Raw genomic sequence first — 24607 nt, 5'->3', positions numbered from 1 at the left:
CAGCTTCGTTCTCACTAGGCCGCTGACTGATCCACTGCCACGGGAGACCCCGGGGGCACAGCACGGTCAGGGAGACGCGGACAGAGCCCCCGCTGCCCCAACCACGTCGTCTGGGGGCCTGGATATCACACCCTGGGGATGAGAACTTTTCAATAGAAGGTATTCCTTGTACACATAGCACTGCAGCACCTGCAGACTATCTAAACAGCTGATAGGAATTCCTGCTCGGAATGTCAATGCCTTATCCGTTATAAACCCAAATTAATCCATGACCTGCACGCCTGGTGGCTCAGCGGTTGAGCGCCTGCCTTGGGCTCAGGTCGTGACCCCGGGGTCCCGGGATCGAGTCCCACGTTGGGCTCCCTGCATGGAGCCTGCTTCTCCCTCTGCCTGTGTCTCTGCCTCTCTCTCTCTGAGTCTCATGAATAAATAAAATCTTTAAAAAAAAGTCCATGACTTAAAACAAGGCAGGGTTAATGAAATGAAAAGGAAAACAGTGATTTTTTTTGAATTAATTTTTTATTTTTTTTTTTTACAAAGATACTCATTTATTTGAGAGAGAGAGTATAATAAGCAGGGGGGTGGCAGGCAGAGGGAGGGAGACGGCGGCTCCCAGCTGAGCGAGGAGCCTGACCTGGGGCTCCATCCCAGGACCTGGGATCACGATCTGAGCCAAGGTCAGACCCCTAATGGACCCAGGTGCCCAAAAAGTGATTTTTTCCAAAGTTACAGCCTATCTAAAGCTCATTAAATTGTTTGAAATCTTGATCATGCCACCACTGTATAGTTTCATTTGTGCATCTACCCTCTAAATTTGTCATAGTAAACATTAAATTTTCATGTCATATTCAAGAAGATGCCTGTTGTCATTAAAACTCTCTTTCAGTCAATTTCTGTTGTCTCAACTCATGATTAGCTGCACTAATGAACAGAAGCAGTGGCACAGAAGACCCTACGTGGGGAAATACAAAGAAGTCTATTTTTGGCATCAGTATGCTTTCCTTTATCATAAAGCAGATTTTATCACACCGAAATAGTCTTATTTGAAGTTATTTGAGACTATTATATTTTCCTAAAACTCTTACTAAAACTCTTACTGGTAAAACAACAATAACAACAACAAAAAAAAAAAAACAAAACAATGCTGATATATTGTGATTTATGAAAAGTAACTCAGAAGAGGAAAAACTTTTTTCACAGGTAAACCGCGAGGTAGATAAGCTCTATATGAACAATCAGTTGGGTCCTAGTCAGATAGAAGAAAGTTTATAGAAGCAAATACGTGTGTGTCTACACACGTGTGAATGATGTATATGCTTACGTATGTACACTTGTGCATATTTATGCATATATGTAGAAAGGATTTGGTGATGAGAAATTGCACCATTTGTCATGAAAAATTATTTTCTCCATTAGTAATATTTTAATTTCTGCATATTTTGTGGACCATTCTGTAGAAAAGGAAGATATAATTCACAACGTGGATGGTTTAAATGGTATAAATATCGGCATGAAAAAATGTAGTGCTAAAAAGATGTTATGCTAAGGCAATATTTTCTTCATTTCTTTCAAGAAATATGCAGGCAGGGCAGCCCCGGGGGCTCAGCAGTTTAGCGTCGCCTTCAGTCTGGGGCGTGATTCTGGAGACCTGGGATCGAGTCCCACGTCGGGTTCCCTGGGTGGAGCCTGCTTCTCCCTCTGCCTGCATCTCTGACTCTCTCTCTGTGTCTCTCGTGAATAAATAAATTCTTAAAAAAAAAAAAAAAAGAAATATGCAAACAGTCCCCAAGAGACTGGAGAAAATCAACTGATACTGAGATGTGACATGGATGTCCACATACCATGAGAGTATATTAAAAATTATAAATACTCCTAAAAAGTCATAAATTACGTCCAAAAGTTCAGATTTTGAAAATGGTACTTAGCAAGATTCTTTCATCATAAAAACACAAGATACATTACAAATCATCAAATCTCAAGCCTCTTCTATCCGAGTGATGCCCGCCATCTATCTTAGTCAGAGACAGATGAGAAGAGGACAATTTGTCTCAGCCCTCAGGGAGTAACCCAGGGTCTACCAATGGGTTAGTATGACTCAAAACCAAAACAAATATATGCATATCAGTCTAGGTTTTTTTGCATTTTTCTTTTTTTTTCTTTTGATACAAAAAAAAAAAAAAAACTTCCCCATATATGTTTATCAACTATGCATGTTCAATCAATCAGAACCCCGGGCCTGAAAATCCAAAAATATTCTTTTAAAATATAGAAACACAGCTACTAGCTCTATTTCTAATGTTCACTCAAGCAGATACTCATTTTTAAAGCATAAACCTCAAAATACCAGCAGGATGTCATTATTTCATTTTAATGCTATCGTAGGAGTGACGGTGTCACACAGTAGTTAGGAAATGGGGCTCAGGGGTCGGGTTGCCTGGACCCAAATCCTGACTCTGACACTTTGCAGGACTATGAACTTGAGCAGGAGCTTGAGCCTCTTCGGTGCCTCACTTTCCTCCTCTACTTGACAGGGTTACCGCCGAGATTCAATGGACTCGTATACTGAGTACTTAGAATAGTGACCGGACGCAACTATTAGCTATTATTATGTCGGGAGCTTCTCTCTGCCCAATAAATAGGATATTTTTGGCAAATTAGTAGGTTAAAATCATCTTTGAAAAATTAAAGTAAACCAATCTCACCAGGGTTTGGAAGCCTCCTTATAATAATCTTTTTTTTCCTCTTTTTTTTTTTCTTTTTTAAACAGGAGATAAATAGTAATTCAACAAATTATCACACATACACGCACACACACACACACACACACCACAAACAATCTTTATCGTAATCGGATGCATCCAGATTATGGCAAATTTAAGTGTTAAGATCCATTTCATGGATAATTCTGGCTTTTCCGAGGTTTGTCATTCCATCATAAAAATTCACTTCCCAAGAAAGTTTGCAAACGTATCTCAGCCTATATCTCATTATTTCCTTATTACCTGTCTTTTAGTACATTTGGGCTTGATTTATATATTGTTAGCAAAATCAAAAATACTTTTCAGAATTATAAAATGCAGATTCCACAAACACTCTAGATATTACTAGTGAAATCGGGTATAGCAGAGAGAAACTAATATGAACGAGGGCACTGGATGTGAGCGACTGAGAGCGCACGCCAACATCAGCGTTGATGGGCCTCCCTAGCTAGGGCCGCTCCGGTCGGTCTCACTTGGCAAGGTTGGCTGTTGCAGCAGACCTTGAGCATGTGAAGTCAAAAACTGGGACACACACACACACACACACACACACACACACACACAAAAAAATGGGAGACAGCAAAATCCCCTAAGATTCCTCTAATGACTTATTACAAGTCATACTTAAAAGCTTCTATTTTTAAATGGTCCCACCTCAGTAAGTCCTATCTTCTGTAAGTTTTGCCATAGTTAACGTAAAGTAGAAAATTCTTTTGTACTAGTCTCTAGAAGGAGGAGTCCCTAATGCTGCAGAATTTCACAAACAAGTGTGCTTAATTGTCCCCCTCATTATGATTGCATTGTGCCGGATGTTTCTATTCTCATGCGCGTCTCCCTTTCCCAAGCATCTTTTCTGCTTTCCCTTCTCAAGGGCAAACTGTGCATGGAGGTGAGAGAACCTTGGTTTCATCCACGACTTCTTCTTTGGGGTCTTACTAAGACCCGGACTGAGTCTAATTACCAGTCTGCGCTGTTTTAAATGAAAGCTTTTAGTAACTGAAACACAGACTGCAAAGTCATTTGTTTTGAAATTTTGCACAAATGAGTCTATTTCCTGGTGAATGCGCCTGAGTGTATTTGAGAACTGGATGAAGCGATTCATATCAGGTAATAAAAATGGGCATGATGAAGCTCAGAAGCCTGGATCAGGCAATCTAAGATATGTATCTAAAAATGAAAGACGTCCTGACATAATCAAGGCATCTAATTCGCTTATTCCTGACTACGCTATTCTAGTAATGAAATTAATTGTTGTATGAACCTTTCTTTTTTAATTTATTTATTTATTTATTTATTATAGTCACAGAGAGAGAGAGAGAGAGAGAGAGAGAGAGGCAGAGACACAGGCAGAGGGAGAAGCAGGCTCCATGCACCGGGAGCCCGATGTGGGATTCGATCCCGGGTCTCCAGGATCGCGCCCTGGGCCAAAGGCAGGCGCCAAACCGCTGCGCCACCCAGGGATCCCCTGTATGAACCTTTCCTGATCTAAGCTCTCCTATTTAGTACTGGAAGAATCTAACAAACAATAAATACCAACTTAAAGTATAGTGATTATAAACATGTAAAGATTTTTATTTAAAATAGATTCTTACCCTGATCGAAGGCCTTTCCTGGACTCCAAGTGTGGAAATAATCATCCTAAGAAGGAAAATAACGTAAATTGAGTGGATGTGAATAATTCGATTGTAAAGATTCATATAAAATCTAGAATAAAATATGAAATACAGAAGCCGAATACAAACCTCTACTTCCTGCAATGGCAAGCAGCGAATTATAAAAATAAATAAATAAAAAAATAAAAAAAAAGGAACAAGAGAAAAACAATAGTTATCAAAAGGGAACACATTGCTTACATGTCATAGAAATGTTTTTCAATAAATGTCTTCATTTTCATTGCAAGTCAAAGTTTACTATGATAATTCAATTATATTTGGTTGCCGCGTCACCTAAATATTATAATGCAACACCTTCAATTGCAATTCAATGTGCAGTAGAACATGCAGGTAATTACCCTAAGCTAATAAAGTACAAAAGTATGTCACCAGTGTCTAGTTACACAACTTCATTTTCCACTGGTATAACATGGCAGCGAAATACCAGGGGGTCTGCACTAGTCCGTACAGTATAAATAGACTTTGCAAATCAGTCACATGATAATTGAATATCTAAGGAGTTCATCAAAATGCAATTGGAAGCTTGAAAAAAAAAATACAGACCTAATTAAATCTTGCCTGAAGTTTAACTCTTTAATATTGAAAAGAATCATTACAATATACTTACTACATATACACTTAATAAATATGAGTATACGACACCACGGAGGGGCGATGTAAACTGAAAAGATTTTTTAGAAAGAAAAAAAAAAAAAAAAACGTTTACTGACTATTGTATTTGCTGTTTTACCACCCTAGAAGCGCTCACTCCCAGCAAGGAGAGGAGTCGGGATTTCTCGTGAAGCATGACCAAACAAAACAAAACATGAAGCACAAGAAAACTGACCTAGATGATGAGAATACATGGTGGATCTGGAGAAAGGAAAATGTAAATTTAAGGCTGACTTTACCACGTGGTGGGTGCATCCCTTTCGCAAGTGGTGCAACCAGGCACCTGCTGCGGCACCTGCTGGGCTCTGCAGGGAGGCTGCTCTGCTTCCCCCTTTCCCTCTGCTCCCTCCCCGCTCCCGGCCCCTGTGCTCTCCCCTCTGTCTCTCTCCATCCCCACCTCTCTCAAATAAATAAGTAAAGTCTTAAAAAAGAAAAAAAGAAAGAAAGAAAATTATGTAGACCTCAGATCCTGGACTGAAGTTGGGAAAAAATACCAGCGCCTCTGAGCAAGGTGCCTGTGGTTAGTTGCAGACAGCGTAGGTGGGGTCTGGCCGTGTGTGCATGAAGGGGCTGCCAAGGCCTCCCTGCTCCACAGAGGCACCGGCCCCGAGCACCCTGGAACGCCTGGACCGCGAGTGCCCCACAAAATGACCAGCAGCAGACACGGCGAGCTCCCCGAAAGCCGGCCACTCATCACCAGGGTCAGTGCCAGGAGGCCAGGCCTCCGCTTCCAGCCGGGCCTCCCATGCAGCGAGGCCGCCAGTGCCCCGGCATCAGGCTCCCTGCACTCAGCCGCGCTGAGCTCCTGGCACCTTCAGCACTGACGCTCAGCCACGGGGAAGCAATGTGCTTGGGGTTGTTTAGGATTTTATTATTCATTCAGGGGAGCCCCAGAGAGAGAGGCAGAGACCCAGGCAGAGGGAGAAGCAGGCTCCCTGCGGGGAGCCCAATGCAGAACTCGATCCCAGGACCTGGGGTCACGGCCTGGTCCCAAGGCAGGTGCTCACCCGCTGAGCCCCCCGGGTGCCCCTGAAAGCAACATGTGTCATGCCACACACAGTGTTTGAAACACCAGCCTCTAGACAGACGGGCAGGGATCAAGTGGAGGTGGGTAGACAGACAGACAACATGACCTCAACCATATTAAATAACTTCCTTCAGAATAACACACCCATCACACCTGTCACGTTGGCTAAAATCAAGGCCTAAAACAACAAGTGTGAGCGAGGCTGTGAAGGAGAGGGCACCCTCCTGCCTGCCAGGAATGCTCCTGGCGGTGCAGCCACTGCAGGAAGATCTAAGAACACAACTACCCTATGATTCAGTAATTGCACTCTCGGGTGTTTACCCAAATAATACAAAAACGCCAATGGGAAAGGACCGACGCCCCCCTATGTTTATTGCAGAAGCATTTACGGCAGCCAACTTAGGGGAGCAGCCAGGTGCCCCCTGATAAAGAGGCCGCGGTGCATGTGTGCAGAGGAGTAGTGCTCAGCCACAGGGAAGCGTGAAATCTTGCCATTTACGATACGGGTGGAGCCAGACAGTATAAGGCGAAGCAAAATAAGTCAGAGAGAGAGACAAATACCATAGGATTCCACTCGTATGTATGATTTAAAAAACAAAACAAATGAATGAAGGGAAAAAGAGAAAACAAAAAACAAAACAAAACAAAACCAAGAAACAGAGTCTTCACTCCAGAGAACAAAAGGATGGTTCTAGGGTGGGCGGTGGGGGCAGGTGAAGGGGACTGAGTGACCTCATGATGAGCACGGGGCAGCGGGTGAAACTGTTGAATCCCTGTATTGCGCACCCGAAAGCAACATGTCACTCTGTGTTAGCGACACTGGAATCAAGATGTTGAAAAGGAACGGGTTTTATCTTATTGGAAGTGACCAATCTTGATTTTCTAAGATTGCTTTCCAAATAAGAAATCGAAATCTTGGGGGGATAAAGAACCTCACGATCACGCTGGGCTGCTTTGGGGCCGTAGCTGTCTGAGAACGTGTGATCAATGCAAAACATGACCTGGTTGTTCTGGTTAAGTCCTTGTCTGGCCACGGTGGGGATCTGACTCGGATAGTGAAACAAAGTAGCCGATTAACTATTTTTAGATATTTTTCTTTGTGTTCTCACATCACTAGGCTTTTTTTTTTTTTTTTTCTGAAAATGGTTTCACCTCATTAGAGGAATTTTGCCAAAAAAAAGTATTTTCACATAAGTGTTCATTCATTCAGGCACAATTTCTTTTGTCTCAAAAAGCTTTGTGTGAATGTTGGTTGTTCTCAAGCTTCAATTTGGATAAAACAAAAACAAAAAAACAAACAAAAAAAAGCCAACCTGGGATTCAGAAAACAACGGCAAGAAACGCCTGCAGTTGGAGAAATTCAGGTTCAGGTGACAAAATCACATTGGGAATTAGAGTGTCTCCCGCCCCTAGACCTTTTCGTGGGAGGAGAGCCTGGGCCAAAAGTCCCACTGAAAGACTCCATTTATTCCCAAGGAGCAAGTAAATCAGCAAAATGTCTATATTTAGGGGAAATACAAAAGACAGGAAGATCCCTGACTTTTAACCTTTTCACAACGATTTTGTTGTTTGTTTCAAATCTCTAGAATCAAAGCAAAAGTAAGTATAATAAGCTCCACTTATTAACAAAAACTTGGTGAGCCTTTTTACATGTCCACAGAATTGAGGACACTCTGATGACAACCATGTGAATCTATGTTAAGGAGTAAAAGATACATTTCCTAGGATTTTGGTGTTTTGTATGTTCTGAAACCCTCTTGTACAAAACTTCAGAATTTCCCTACGAGCATTAACTTGTGTTGCCTACGAGTTTCAATAGCTAAGCTGAATCAGGAGGCACTGCGACTTCTATAAGCAATGAGAAATATATTATATATTATATATATTATATAACATATATATTTATATATAAAATATATATAATTTATATATAATATAAAAATATTAATTATATGTAAATATATAAATACATTCATAAAATATAAAAATATATAATATCTGAAAATATATTATATGTAATTAATATTGATATTAATATATTATATATAATATGTAAATATAAAATATTTTTAAAATAACAATGGAACTCTGACTCTTTAAAAATATGTTATATATTACGACCGATTCACACATCTCACCGTATAATGGGAAGAATGCCTTGTCTCATGGTTAAGCCACTACATTTCTCAAAGTATAGAAATACTTAGCACTTGATTTGATCACAAGATAGAGTAATTAAGCTTTGTCTAGATATAAAGGAATTATCTATTTGAGACGACCTATCTGCTTCAGGCCCCCAAATGTCACATTTATTCCCCAAGCACCACTCATTTTTTCCAAGTGATGTCGTAGGACCCTGAAAGAATTCATTTTTAACACTTTGGAGAACCCTTTATTTCTTAGAAAGCACTTTATGCTCCCGGACTCACCACAGATTAAACACATAAATAAAATGAATTGTGTCAAAGGGCAGCGCCATGGAGTGAATCCCTCAACTGTCCCTGAAATCTCTACAAGTTGATGTCAAACTCCTTCCATATATAGTCACTTCTACATCAATAAACAAAACTTGTGATCCACTGATATCAGGGAAAGACACAAAACATACTTTGTCTTACTAAAGAAAACAAGGGCAGTTGAGTGCTGGGGACCCCGTGTAGCCCTGAGGACACTAGCGCACGGGAGGGGTGGAGTCCAACAGCGCCTGGCGTCACTGCACCAAGAGCTGTGGCGGGCACTGGCCTCCAGGCCCCGTGGGAGGTGTTTCTAACATCACTTCTATGTGGCAGATAAGGAAAATGATGGTGGATGGAGGAAGTATCCCCAAAGTCTTACTCAGCAGGTGAGAAGCAGAGGGGGGACCTGAAGGCCAGAAGTAGGGCCTGGAGGCCACACACTTGGACACCTCACCCCCCGCCCCAGACCGGCCGCAGCGGCCGTGGGCCAGGCCCAGCTGGTCTATACCAAGTGTCCTGGGAAGCCAGCCCTGACCACCCTGCACACATCCTGGTCCACACTGTCTGTGGGCCCCAGCGCACACCAGGCCCAGTGTGGACCAGAGGCCAAAGCCTGTGAGGTCATGCCAAGCTGCTCACACACTAGGAAAGACCCCACACCACACCCCATTCTGTGCTTGCCCCCCACCCAAAACAACCACTTAAACGTGAGGGAACAGGGACGCCAGGGGGGCCTCAGTGGTTGAGCGTCTGCCTTTGGCCCAGGTTGTGACCCTGGGGTCCCAGGATCGAGTCCCTCGTCGGGCTCCCTGCATGGAGCCTGCTTCTCCCTCTGCCTGTCTCTGCCTCTCTCAAGAATAAATAAATAAAATCTTTAAAAAAAATAAATATAATAAATAAATAATAAATAAAATAAAAATGAGGAAATAATATTTAATGGGATATCTCCTTCCACGTAGGGAAATAAAATGTTTTGAAGGAAGAAAATGTATTTATGGTGTTTAGCATTCTGAATCTGTGTGATTTGATCCTCAAATCTTAAAGCTTATAAGTTTTCCAAGTATTTCATTCCTCCTTCTGACCATAAACACCTCATCTGGCTTTGCGTGTAATCCACGGGTGACTGTTCCAAATTTTTAGCACAAGAAATCAAGATAGATAATTTAGAACCAAGTAAGGATGTGACTCTCAAAATCATGATGATATGTTATCTAAAAAAAATGTTTTAGGAGCAGGTTGCAAATGTGTAATAGATGTGACATTGTGATCTTCAATTTAGAGTGAAAACAAAGGGATAAAGGTAAAATGCCTGTAGGTATTGTAACAGTGCTTCTAATAATAGAACACTTCTCAGATTAAATCAAAACTGTAGCTATTGTTTGCTTATTGGATCAAGATAGTAAAATAATAATAAAACAATAATTAGCAAATAATATAAATTTAAAAATTTAATATTTCCCTACTTAATTCATATACTTTTGGTATTTACAACAGCATTTTCTGAGTGTCGGTAATTTGTGAGTAAAAAACTACTTAACTAAATACTGACTATAGTAAAAATATGAGAATGGTTCATCATATCAAATGTAAATAAAAATAAATTTATACTAGACACTCGGGTGGCTCAGCGGTTGAGCATCTGCCTTCAGCTCAGGTCATGACCCTGGGGTCCTGGGATCAAGTCCCGCATCGGGCTCCCCGCAAGGAGCCTGCTTCTCCCTCTGCCTGTGTCTCTGCCTCTCTCTCACTCATGAATAACTAAATTAAATAAATCCTTAAAAGAGATAAAAAATAAATTTATACAATATGAATATGTTAAACACATTATCAGTCTGTTATGAATCCGTAGCATCGAGTCAATGAAAATGTAGAACTACTCAAAATACAGGCAAAACACTGCGTAAAATATATGTTAATCATAAGTGAAAGCAGACTATTATTTATAGAATGTGCTATCTTAAGAAACAGAAATGTTAGTCATTTCATTATTGAGTCAAGAATCTATTTCTGTGTTTTTTCTCTCACAGTAAAAATATGTTCTTCAGACTAAATAATAGGGAGTTTGTAATTCTTGTAACCTAACTGCAAATATTTCAACTACATCCTTTATCACGGTTAATACCTGTGAATATCTTTCTGAAAATACCTATTTTGAAAATATTTTATTTCTATTTATTCATGTGATCATCCTGTGATCATGACCGAGCGTAACCTACTGAGCCACCCAGGCACCCCTTCATTTTTGTTTTGAGGGCGATTTGTTATTTGTGTTTACTATTATTATTATCATTTGATGTCATATATACATGGAGATTCTACTGCACAGTTGCTATTATTTATGGTAAGAGTGTTTATATTCATAGCTTGCTGGTTTGCAAAATCTTTGACCTAAAGTACGATTTATTCTGGCCCTACCAGCTTTGCTTTGTGAATATTATCTTCTTTCTTTTTCAGCATTACAGAGATAGAAAACTTTCTGGAAAAAAGATTCTTTGGTCCAATTTCAAAGTCTAGTGTAATGTATCTATCTTCGGGTTTGTCCCAATATTTAAGTTTCAGATTTCAGGTGTCTTAAAAGACTGATCTAACGATAATAGCATCAAAAACATCAACACAGTCATTTTCGAAAAACTAGTCCAGCTCATAGGTATTTACAGTCAGTAGTAACTGATTATATGGAGACAGTGGCCAAAACACAGTCCTTAGGGAACTACTTGATTATCTGTGTGCTGGTAGTGAGTGAGACACTTCCTGCCCTTTTTTATTTTCCTTTAAAGATTTTATTTATTTACCTGAGAGAGAGAGAGAGAGAGAGAGAGAGCAGAGATGAGCAAGGGAGAGGGAGAAGCAGATCCATCATTCCTCCCTGCATGGAACATGAAGCCAAAGCAGGACTCAATCCCAGGGCCCAGGACCCCAGGATCCCAGGACCCAGGATCCCAGGACCCAAGGACCCCAGGACCCAGGACCCCAGGATCCCAGGACCCCATGACCCCAGGACCCAGAATCCCAGGACCCCAGGATCCCAGGACCCAGGACCCCAGGACCCCAGGACCCAGGACTGCAGGATCCCAGGACCCCAGGATCCCAGGACCCCGGGACCCAGGACCCCAGGACCCAGGACCCCAGAACCCAGAACCATGACCTAAACTGAAGACACATGATTAACAGAGTCACCCAGGCTCACTCCCATCTTCTTTAAGACAGGAATCTGAGCTGTCGACGGCTGCCTACCACAGTTTAGCGGCTGTTGATTCTGACAATTTCCAAAGGTCAAGAATCCGTCCCAAGGTACAGTCAGGGTGCAAACCAGGGCCGCATTCTCTTCTGAAGGTTTGACCGAGGCGGGATCATCTGATCTTTCACGTGATTTTTTACCAAATTTTCTTTCTTTCCTAACTTCCGGGCTGAGAGCCTCAGTCACAGCCTGGCTAGTCCAGTTCTGGGCACACGGGCCTCTCACCAGGCAGCTCACACCAGGGCTTCCCTTGCACTGAGGACTCGCTCAGAGAATGAATGAAGACGCCTAATAGAGAAAGTGGCCTCTTTAAAGCTCATTTCAGGGCGGTGCCCCCTCACTGTTGTGCTGTTTCATTTCTTGGACGTGAGTCACCAAGCCCAGCCCAAATGTAAGCAGGCAGGCATGAGTATCGGCTACGGGAAGTTGCTGGAGGCCATCGCAGAGGTGCTATACCACAACAGGGTGCTGGAAACTCTTCTCCTCAAGTGACATTTCCTTATTCTATTGTCAAAATTTTCAAGAAAGGGAAATTCAAATCATTCTTTAGTTTCAGGATTCAGTAAACCTCTCTGTGTATGCGTGTGCTACAGAGCAGTGCTTCAAAAACTATCTGGACTTAAGAATGTTTTACTTCTCGAAATCTACTGCACAGCAAACCTTTTGTAAAAGTCAATAAGATGAATTATTTGAAAAATGAAATAAAAACAGACTCAAAAAATGCAAACCCAAATTCATTACTACTAGAGTTCATCGATATGATTCTTTTCTCTCTCAAATTGCTATGGCAATTTTTCTCAATCCTCACTCCCAATCTCTGTACCTCTTGCACACAGGTTGTAGATCAGCGTCCACCTGTGGACCTCACCTTGAACCACAGTGGTCGATATCATATGGGGGATGTACTTAGACACACCTCCCAAACTTCATGCATCCCTGTTTGCAGTTTTTTTCTGCTAAAATGGTGTGAATCCAAGGAATAATAAAATGTCGCAACTCCAAATGCTTGAAAATTTCTAGCTACTTTGGTAGTCATAAAGATCATATTAAAATAGTATTTTCCTTATGACAAAGGAGAGAGATAAAAGCAATAACGAAATTTTGCTCCTACTTTGCATATGATTTAGGACACACATCAGTTCCTTCTGTCTTCCCTTATACTGTAATTGTCAAAAAGCAAGAACTATCAACAAATGTAACCATGGGAAAATGTGTTTGCACATTAAAACTTACATTAAAATAAATCACAGTCGAATTTTATGACACCGGTAATCATATAAAGAGTTGTGTCTTTTATAGCTCGAATTAAAATAAGCTACACACAATAGAAAACTTTAAATCACTCTTAAACTACACATAAAAGAAACCAATGCAAAAATTATAATCTGCATGCCTGCTAATAGACTCTTGCACCATAAGCAATCTACAGAATAAACAATTTTTTAAAACAGTGCAAACTGCTTTTACGAAGTGTCTGCTAATTGATTAAGCTTATGCTTCACCGTGAGACTTTTTTTCCATTAAACAATATAACAAACAAAATACATAATTAGGAAGTCAGAGAAAGCTGACTTCAGATACCAGCAGCCGAAACTTAAAAATGTCAAACTTAGAGTCTTTTAATGATTTAGATTTGCTATTTCACACCCTTTTAGAACCATACCAGTAAGATCAATTTACCACAGTTATAGCAAGTCCACATAACAGAGTGAAGTAAAATCTGACACTTACATGTAAAAGTATTCATGGAATGGACTCGATAGTCAGGAAATCGCATTAAAATGTATCCACCGAAATCAAAAGAAAAACCAAAAAGTTCTATGGTTGAAATTCGCCTGCTTTATTTTATATTAAGTGAGTCCCTGAATAATATATGCACTTTAAATAATAAAATAGGATGATCCTCTGTATTTATTTTATGACCTGACAAAAATAAATTCTGAAATGAGAACCATTCTCAAGAAGTATGAGTATATGTATGCACAAACACAGACACTTTTCACAGTTCTTCAGATTTGCAAATAATCCTCCAATGCCTACTATTTTTCACTATAGCTATCTCATCCTTAAAAAAAAAAGACACAAAGAGCTATCGCTCGAGTAAGGAGTACAGAAATGAAACTCAAGTAAATGCACAAGATGTTCTCACCTAATTGCACCCTGTAGTGGAAATTACCAGAACATTTTTAAGGGAACAAGATTCCACTTAGAATAATCTGATGCAAAGCAAGAAATATCATATTACACGTGTTTTAAGTTGAAAAAAAGAGAAAGCTCCACATATCTAAGATACAGAACATACAATTCTGCTTCCTTTTTCATTCTGAATGTATGCAAAAGTGAATTTTTTAAATATGGCTCAATGGTAATGTTTAACATATAATATCTATTGGTTTTATTGGTGCTCTGTGCTCCTCATTTGTCCTTTAATACGGTCTGAATGTTAGTAAGTTTTAAATATTATGGAAGAAATGGTTAGTATTAGTAACCACTGAAATATATTCATGTATTTGTTTTCATTTTTTACTGCGCTTCATTATTGTATGGAGTCCACTTACAGAAGGAAGAGAGGGGAAAAAATGGAAAGCAGAGGAAGTAAGGAAATAAGGGAGGGGAGGAAGTCTGCTTTTAGGCAAGTATTCTTGTAACGCTTTTTATTTGCCGGGTGCCGTGTTAGACTCTGGCCACGAGCAGGTGAGAGTACACGCACACCGCCTCTCTTCTCATGCAACTTACAGTCTATAGAGACACAGTCAGGGCGGGAGCATAATGGAGGCACATACGGAGTGGTACCTGCCTCATCCTGCCATAATCGGAGTCGGAGTACATAGCCTAAAAACTACCTTGAGAAATGGCAAGAGAGGTGTTTCATGCAGAAGCACCAGCAAATTATTTTTTTTTAAGATTTTATTTATTTACTTATGAGAGACCCAGAGAGAGAGGCAGAGACCCAGGCAGAGGGAGAAGCAGGCTCCATGCAGGGAGCCCGACATGGGACTCGATCCTGGGACGCTGGGGTCAGGCCCTGGGCCAAAGGCAGAGGCTCAACCGCTGAGCCCTCCAGCAAATTAAATGACATGCAGGTAGGCACAAGAGAGCACAGACTACAAGTCATTCAGAACATGGGATCATAATGAAAGTGTACGTGCACGTGTGCCAGTCACTCAATCATCATTCTGTGAGTGTGCGTGTGAGTGTGCGCACACGCGGGTACAGGAGGGTCAAGTAGGTTAGAAAGGAATGGTGATGAGGGTGGTGGTCGCAGTGATAGGTAAGGTGGCTGGGCAGGGAGGCACCCTCAAAACCAGATCTGCTGCTGCAAGAAAATATGCTTCCCTTTACTTGGAGACCCAAAGCTGTTCCGAATGTCTTACTGTCACATGGCTTCTAGAGATGTTAAGACGTTGGGTTATGAGCAAGAACACTCAATACCCACATAGAGTCCTGAATCATAGAGCAATGACAATACTGTTCATCATAATCTCTATACCAGTCACTTTTCAAACACTGCAATTACCCCGTGATATAGGTATAGTTCTCTACTTCAATTTACTTAGGAGGAAAGGCCATGAGATCAGTCTCCCATCCAGGGACCATCAGACACGAGCCTCAAGCTCAAACCACCCGCTTCTCAAGTCCATCCTCTAAATCATTTTTATTATTCTCCAATTTCCTAAGTTTCGATTCTGTTACTTCATTTCCAAATGCAAAGAGCAATCTGCTATGCAAAATGATTAAGGAATTCCAACCTAATAATAAATAAATCAGGGAGCAAAATAATTTAGGAATTCCAGTCTGGATATATTTATTATTCTCCAGTTCTAAGGAAGAAGGTAACAGCAGTGAATAAATATAAGAAAGTGTCATTGTCTTCCCGGAGTTTATAGAGTCTGACGTTGGTGCTATGATGCGGTTCAGGTCGATATGATACTCATGAGTTAACAGAGAGGTCATATAATCATTGGAAAGATACGTTTTGTTTTTCTAAATTTATTCTATTTTGATATTTACACTGTATTTTTTGTTTCTCCAAATGGCATTTGGGCAAATGTGAGGAAAAAAAAAAAAGAAAAAAAAAGAAAAATCTACCCTAGGTGTCCTGAGAGTGTATGTGCAGAAATCTCAGATGCAAGCTGAGAAATACTGTCAAATGTAAAGAAGAAACATCTGTGAATGTCTGAAGCACATTTTAAAAACACAAAACTAAACCCTGTCGTTTTCTTCTACAAAATGTGCTAGTTTTCAAAAGTTTCAAAACTATTAATGACTTTTCAAAGCTTCCCACAAAATTGTTTTGTCAGTATCCATTCATGAGGAACGACCTATATCCCTTGATGGAACCTAATTTATGCTCCTTGCTGCGTTTTCTTTGAACACGCTTGGATTTAATTATCTGGAATAAACTGTTCCCCTTGACAAGAAATACTGTTTCTTGGTTTTATTCCACGTCTATAGAAATCTAGAAGCAAGATCCAACACGGAGGGAGGAGAGATCTTCACAGACTTAACAAACCAAGAAAATAAATGTCCACAGAGCACGGGGAAAAGAGCCATTTCCTCAGCTTTAATCAGTGATTAGATGCCAAGAACACATAAGAAAAAAAAAAATCAAATGCAATAGCCAATTTCTCTGTGTTGTGTGATTAATATCACCAGTCAATCGGGTCTTGGAAGCGGTTGAGAATGCTGTTAATTACAGTCCAGGGGAAGGCAAACTCAGTGTCAAACACTTTTAAGCAGAAGTAATGAGGGTCTCCCGGTGTTGGCCCAGTGGTGTGTCCTGAGCGGCGCCGAGCGACTTCGTGCAGGCGCACAGGTGGTCGTGGGCCTCGTGGCCTGATGCCTAAAGCACGCTCTAGCGTAGGTACTGACCTAGGTCAGAGCTGGGTCAGCATCAGGGTGGGGGGGGGCACACATGCTACAAAGACAGAAGGATCCAGACGGTTGAAAACACAGTGAATAGTTAAAAGTCACTGTAATTAATGATGTAAGACAACCCTCATGGGGGAGCAGGTAATCCCTCACCTAGAAGCGCTCTCTCGAAGCCCATCGATGACAAATTCTCCTCTCCACTCCTACAATTTCCTAAACCGGACTATCACTCACGTGTTTCCCCTTAGCGATGACTATACTTGTCCCTAATACTCAACTCCTTAATGTAAGATATTCCACATTCCTAAGTGGGCAAAGGCAGTTTCCTACCCGTATGGCCCGATCTAGTGACCTGCTATATGTTGTACAAGGAGTTAAGGAGGGTGAGAGGGTCTAAGGAGGTCAGCTGACCCTGGGAATGCCACCTGCAAACAAGTTCCTAGCACTCCCAGTAATTTGCTACTTGGACTGATAAAGTCTCCTTTTATATTGCAAATGTGCCCTGAGCGCACTCAATCAGTCATTCCCTCAAAGCAATTACAGTAGCTTAGTAGTCCTGGATTCTCAGTAATGGGAATGACCTTTCCTCCCATGCTGGCAACAAAGAGAAATAAAAAGGGCAAGAGGATTTCATGAGTCATTCTAGGAGAGCAGAGCCTAAGCAGAGTGTGTGGAGATCCACAGGGCAGCGTGAAGGGCTTGGGTTAAACAGGAGATGTAGAAGCCTAAGTGAAATGGCAAAAAATCTTATCATCGGCCATGCGATTTTATCTCAGGATTTGGGAACAAAACCAGGCCATTTATCTCCTCCTACAGGACACTGAAAACTGAGCTGTGATCACTTCTGTCAGCAAGGAGAGGCAGCAGCAGGCGGTGGGAAGTGGAGAGCGCTGGTGTGGCTGAGCTCCGTGCCAGTCGGGTCTCGTCTTGAGGAGCACGCCCGTGTTCTAGGGCAATATTCTGAAGCTCATCCCGTAGATCCCCGTTTCCGCCACCAGTTCTGGCTTTTGCGGCAACATGGTGGAAGGTTCAGGAATAACATGGATGTGGATAAAATGTCTAGTTCCATAATGAACTAGTGAAGGACACTGAAAAAGCTACGCACTGTTAGCTTCGATGTCTTCAAGTGAAAAACTCTGGATCATATCACCTTTACGGGGCTTTGTGGATGTTAAATGAAGGAACCTGAAAATATACCAAGCTCAGCCCCTGCATTTAATGAGCTCTCCAATGAACAAAGCTTTGCTGCTTTCTTTTGGACTCCCAAATAATTTTAACTTAAAAATTGTCAGCACTCCCCTGAATATGAAAGTTAATACTTTTCATAGCTTCAACTCATACTTCATTCATTCACTCACTGGCTCACTCACTCACTCACTCACTCATCCATGAAATTGTAATTTGGTTTATTAATATGTAAGGTGTGAATGATTAGTTAATATGGGGAAAAAGACAACATTATACATTATATCATATATATGTATATAACATATCCATATATATGTTATTATATATAACATTGTATAATATATGGAGCCTCCACCCCAAAAATAAATTCAAAAAAAAATGTTAAAAACGTTTTAAACGTTTACAAAGTCAAAAAAAAAATAAGAGCAGAAAAGTTCTTTCAACACAACTGCACGTTGGAGACTACGAATGGGAACTGTGTGGAGAACTAAACATTTGGAGGCAGGGACAGCAGCGGGAATCCTGACAGAGGAAAGACAGAGCCGAAGTTAAGAGAAAGCCAGAAGGACACATAAGCAAACCCTGTGGCTGATGTAACAAGCCAAAGGGTATGTGCTCAATAGACAAAGCAGTACGATCAGAGAAGAGCAGAACTGAATCCTATTAAATGATAGGAAACAGACAAATTGACCAGCTCCTGTCTCATCCTGAACGACACTCCTTTCTCTCCAACCAGCCTTCTAAAGACAAATGTTGTCCAGGTCTTGCTCCTCCCAGGAACTCCCTGTGTGTCTCCCTCATCAATACGTGCATCTCTACACTCAACATCTAATACTTGAAGTCTGAAAGTTCTATCCTAACAAAAGTCTAATAGATAAATCATGTGAATGGAACGTATTTAAGATTCTTTGGTAAGAACAGTCTGAATCACAGATAACTCTTGCCTAAACCCTGGGGATGATTAGTTAGAATTGGAATCACCCCAAACAAGAATCAACATTGTAGGGACTGCTGTGGAGTCACCAGAGATTTCACGGTGAAAATCTACACAAGATAGTTCATTAATTACCATGAGATATTCATATGGCAGATAGGCAGTGAAGAGCCTTGGGGCACCTGGGTGGCACAGGTAAGGTGGGTAGAGCGTCCTACTCTTGGTTTCAGCTCAGGTCATGGTCTAGGGGTCGTGGGATCCAGCCCCGCATCAGGCTCTGTGCTCAGTGGTGTTTGTGTTTCTCTCTTCTTCTCCCTTGGTCCCTCCCCACTGCTCTCTCTCTCTCTCTCTCTCTCTCTCCCTCAAATAAGTAAATAAACATTTGAAAAAGAGAGGTGTTTGAGTGGCTCAGTCCATTAAGGCCCTGACTGTTGATTTCTGCTCAGGTCATGATCCTAGAATTCAGCCCGGATCCAGACCCTGCGTAGCAGGGAGTCTGCTTGTAGATTCTTTTTCCCTCTGCCCCGCCCCTCCCCACACTCATTCTCTCTCTTTCTATCTCAAATAAATATATATTTTTTTTAAGTGCATGAGCTCTAAAGCCCTTGTGAGGTCTGTTTGGTTGTGTATCATCTCTTTTCACACAGGAAGCAGCACCATACAACCTGAAGACGGGCTGACTTCGCCTCTTCCTCAGGGTTCTGAAAACTATGGTCCACAGGCCACAAAAAAGGTCCCAGGACGGGTTTGTGACTCAAGTTATATTGGAACGCAGCTCATCTGCTTACATATTGTCTGATGGCATCTTTGGGGATGTCAACGTCGGAGTCTGGTTGTTGTGACGGAGACCACATAGCCCAGAAAACCTAACATAAAAGTTTTCTGAGCTGTGTTTTACATCACTGTGTTCCCCTCAGTGGGACCCTCTCCTGTAAGGAGCCGGTCAGAGCCTGAGGACTGAGGAGGCAAAGGTTTTCCAAGCACCTAACAGGTTGTATGACAGTTTCTGTGCCTGCAAACTAAGATGAATTTGGTACATTTGGCAGATTATCGCTTAAGACTTTTTTGTTCTCACATCTTGGTGACGTTGAGGGAGCTGGGGCCTATATTGCCCTATAACAAGTTTTTAACAGTTGAAACACCAAGCCCAAAAGAGTGCCAGACTAAGACAGCTTTTTTTTTTTTTCTTCTTCTGTTAAGAGAGGTAAAGAGAGAGAAAGGAAGAGAGGGTGAGAGGAAGAAAGGAAGGAAGGAAGGAAGGAAGGAAGGAAGGAAGGAAGGAAGGTGAGAGAGAGAGAGAAAGAGAGAAAGAGAAAAAAGAGAGGAGAGGAGAGGAGAGGAGAGGAGAGGAGAGGAGAGGAGAGGAGAGGAGAGGAGAGGAGAGGAGAGGAGGAAAGAGAAGGGAAGAAGAGAAGAGAAAAGGGGAAGGGAAGGGAAGGGAAGGGAAGGGAAGGGAAGGGAAGGGAAGGGAAGGGAAGGGAAGGGAAGGGAAGGGACTACAGGATTCTCCCTGTAGTAAGATCTGTTGAGGTGGAGAACCACAGAGCCACCCCGACCTCCTGAGGATACCCAATCCAAAGTGAATCTCCCCTTCCTTAGATCCTAAGATCGCTGATCAAAGTCAAATCCAGACCAGTAGCCTATGACACCCCTTTACTGAAATAGCCAAGGGTTCCTCGGGGTGCGAATGCCCCCTGGCTGTAATGACTAATCAACCCAACCTGTTCAACTGCTGGTGTCCCTGACGGTACGTGGACGAAGCCCCCTGCCAGTGTGTTCTCCGTACCCCCCTCTGCAGGGCAGTTAAGCTTATGACTTGGTCTCTGTCCGGCAGACCCTGTTAAACTCAGGGAAGCCCTGTAGGACCATTTTCTTTATATGATAAGACAAGCCCTTCATTTCAAATCCATCGTACACTTGTTTGCAAGGCAGGCCTAGCTTAGGGCTCCCGTTAGCGAAGCTGCCTACTTGAAACGCTCTAGTCAAACTGAGTTATATGATTCAGCCGAGTATTAATGAGTCTGCATAAATGACGTGAAGGTCTATTAACAAAATGAACATCAATTTCAGAAAGAGAACAATAATCAAAAAAGAATAATAGTAATGCTACAAATTTGTGGTTTTCCTTGTTCATATTTTTCTGATTATCAGTTATAATACTGGGGTCCCAGAGGTTAATTTCTTTCACAGCAGGGCATTTAAATCTAAATTGCCACATTTTTTTTCAGCTAAAATCATTAAGTATTAAATAATAATACATCACGTGAGGCTGAGTTTTTATTGATATGAAAGGTCTATAACTTGGGTGACTTATTCAACAGGCAGAGTCTGATGTATTCCAAGGTCACCTCAAGTATGGAAAACAAATCTCCCCCAAATTTGGGGCTTATGAAGATTATCATGGTCGGATCATTGGGTTCGAGTCTCATGTGCTGTTAATACACTTGCACAAGACCTCAGTGTTAGGTTTCTAAATTTTCAGTTTAACTAAAAGTTGTTAAAAGATAGAGGCAAGAATTATTTGAATATGTTGGAAATTACAATCTTCTACCCACCTCCGATGGGAGAGACCGATAACGTTGGTTCTATCATGAGAAACTGCTATATATTTACCATTCCCTGTCATTTTCCTCCCTTTTAATATTGATTTTTTTTTGTAATACTTCCCTTTTTTTTATCTCTCTCTCTCTCTCTCTCTCTCTCTCATTTATATGTCTTCCCTCTCTGAGAAAAAGCCCACTATTGGTACTGTCTCACTGCACAGCCCTGAGGTTAGTACACTGATGTCAACTCAAATCTGCGTAGAACTTGCACAGTCCAGAAGGATTATCTTGACAGCTGCTTTTACAATCACCTTTACCTATGTGGACTGTGTAGCCAAAAATGTCATAATAATTACTAGTATGGATTTTGGTCTTGAAATTGTCCTAAATTGCCTTTCATAGGAAGCAGGAAATCTTACGTTGACCCATATTAAAGCAGCATACGAAGTGCCTTGAAATGCCTACCCTCCTGATAATTCTCTCCAGGTCTTGGTATCTTTGGGGAAAGTCAGAATAAAATACATATGTAGTGTATATATATATATATATATATATATATATATATATATTACACATTTATTAGCAGTAATAAGCAAAAAATCATATTTTTGAAAGTCTCATACTAAAATGTTAAATTGTGATAGTGGAGTTATAAATAGATCAACAATGAGGATAATCATAAATAGGAGCCTATTACATAATGATATCTTGTAGGTACAATAGCCCTTGGGCATTTGGTGGGCAGTGAGGGTCTTTAGATTAAAGAACGCTTTTTTGCTTCTCTTCCATTGCTTTTGTCCATGGGGTTCCGTCCAGGGTGATTAGTTTCCTTGACTGTAAGCTTATATAAGCCAATCTCCGTAAAAACTCAAATGCCATCTAATGCAAGGAACCAAACTGTCAGGATTAGCGGAAGTAATAGCCACAGCTCCTTCTTTCCTGGTCTCAAAATTGTAGAATCTAGAAAAACCTGTCCTTTGAAGAATGACACTATGAATTTGGATGCTTATCTTGAAAGAAAAAAAGGCTTTGAAAGAGAAGGAGGAGCCCTTGTGTGGCTCAGTCCGTTAAAGTGACTGACTGTTGGTTTTGGCTCAGGTCTCATCTCAGGGCCTTGAGACGAGCTCTATATTGGGCTCCCGGCTCAGTATGGAGTCTGCTTGAGTTTCTGTCCCCCTCTCCCTCTTGCACACACTCTATCTCTCAAATCAATACATCTTTTAAAAAAAAAGAGAGAGAAAACACCCAAAAGACAGTTTCATTCATTCTTAAATTGCTTATCAAACTGCATAAAACTATGACAAGTACCCAGAAAGGTTGTATCAACTATTAAAAGGCAAGAGTTAAATTTAGACCAAGACTTCTATATTCAGTTTCAATGTTCTTTCTGCTGCCATATCCCAGATGTATGATGGTTTTAAAATCAAACCATAAGAGACTCTTAATCATAGGAAACAAATTGAGGGTCACTGGAGGGGAAGAGTTAGTGGGGTGGGGTAACCAGGTGATGGATATGAAGGAGGGTATTGATGTAATGAGCACTGGGTGTTATATAAGACTGATGAATCACTGAGCTCTACCTCTGAAACCAATAAATACATTATATATTAATTTACTGAATTCAAATAAAATCTATAAATAAATAAATAAATAAATAAATAAATAAATAAATAAAATCAAGCAATCCTAAATTGAAATAAATGCATCCTAACTTAAGAGCGATTGGACTCTAGATGAGGACTTAATCACTGTGTATCAATTTCCTCATTTGCCAAAAAGTGTGATAGTCAACCTGGAAGATGGAGGTAAGGATTAAATGGCATAGAATAATTTATGTAAAATTCCAATTCCAAGGCATGACAGAGAGTAGAATTATTTAATTATAGTTACTGATGATGATGATAACGATGCAGCGATCACCACATCAGTATATGGTCCAGAACTAGGATATCCCAGACATTATAGGCCAACTTTTTGTTTCGGGCATGGGAGACTTTTCTAAACCTTCAGAGCTGATATTATCTTCGTCACAATTCTAAAGCTGTGGGTTTTATTTTGTATCTAATTAGAGGTTATTTTTTCTCATAATGGACAAAAAGAAATATGGTGAAATTCATGCTTTACAAAGATAAATCAACAGGGTTGAAGATGTGTCATTGTCAGAAAAGAAGGAATACGTATATAAATGCCAGCACACAGCGTGGACTTTCATTTTGTGCCGTATTGAGTCCCAAAAAAGCCTTCTCTTACTCGGGGACATCCCGACTCCTTTGGCATCATGCTAAGTCCATACTACAGCAATGTAGAACTGATATATTTCTTCAGTATATTCCCAGAACACAAACTACATCTCATTATAATGTAGATGTTTATGTCAAATACGTCATGACATGCAATGTACTACAGATGCTTAATTAAAAAAAATCCATTGTTAGGATAAATAAACTATTCCAATTATAATGATAATGCAGAAAGGAAGGACAGAAGAGGATATTTGGCCTTCCTGGATGTTAGAAAGTATTTATTTATTTATTTATTTTTTATTAGAAATTATTTAAATTCTCATTGGCAACTTTATTTTTACATTTCTTCACCAATGCATTTAAGTGAAATTTTTTTTAAAGCTCATTTTACCTCTTCTTTAAAAATCATAATATAATGGTAAAGTTAATACGTAGCTCTCTGTTTTTAATATTTGATTCTCAAAGACTATAGGAAATAAGATACTTTCTTAAAAGATTTTATTTATTTGACACAGATTAGGAGAGAGAGAGAGACAGTGAGAGAGAGCACACAGCAGGGGGAGGAGCAGAGGGAGAGGGAGAAGCAGACTCCCCACTGGACTCGTAGCCTCACGTGGGGCTCGATCCCAGAACCCTGGGATCGTGACCTGAGCAAAACAGATGTTTAACTGACTGAGCCACTCAGGTGCCCTGCGCATAGGAAATAAGACACTTTACCCTAAAAGCACGTCAGAAGAGTTTAATTTCAGTTTTTGCTTTGTCATTTCAAAATGAGCAACATTAATTGCGTCACAGTTCCACATAATACGTTCATTTACTGAAGTGAGACCTTAGTCCTCTCCAGTCACTGAAGATCATCCAATAAGATGTAACAGAGGTTAAAGCAAGAGGATGACACAGTGAAAGTTGAAACTGATTTTATTTCTGTCAACCTCTTACACGCAAAGTAGACAGAAAAGGATCTGGCTTTGGAATCAAATCAGTCTGGACACTGTCCTGAGTTTTGTCAACTGTGCCAGGCTC

General features: G+C 40.8%; 1 protein-coding gene across 3 annotated transcripts in view; it reads right to left on the bottom strand.

The window, feature by feature from the left end:
- Positions 1 to 24607, bottom strand: part of SPOCK3 (SPARC (osteonectin), cwcv and kazal like domains proteoglycan 3) — a 409070-nt gene that overhangs the window by 265658 nt on the left and 118805 nt on the right. For 2 of the 3 annotated variants that reach the window (XM_055336503.1, XM_055336504.1), the window contains exon 3: positions 4352 to 4397. The exons of the other annotated variant lie outside the window; for it this stretch is intronic. In XM_055336503.1, coding sequence (XP_055192478.1) covers positions 4352 to 4397 — 46 coding nt within the window. The remainder of the gene's footprint in view (positions 1 to 4351; positions 4398 to 24607) is intronic. 3 annotated transcript variants of the gene reach the window in all.

Source organism: Nyctereutes procyonoides, unplaced genomic scaffold (assembly GCF_905146905.1).
Source record: "Nyctereutes procyonoides isolate TBG_1078 unplaced genomic scaffold, NYPRO_anot_genome, whole genome shotgun sequence".
Lineage (NCBI taxonomy): Eukaryota > Metazoa > Chordata > Mammalia > Carnivora > Canidae > Nyctereutes > Nyctereutes procyonoides.
This window is presented reverse-complemented; position numbering and strand designations above follow the sequence as displayed.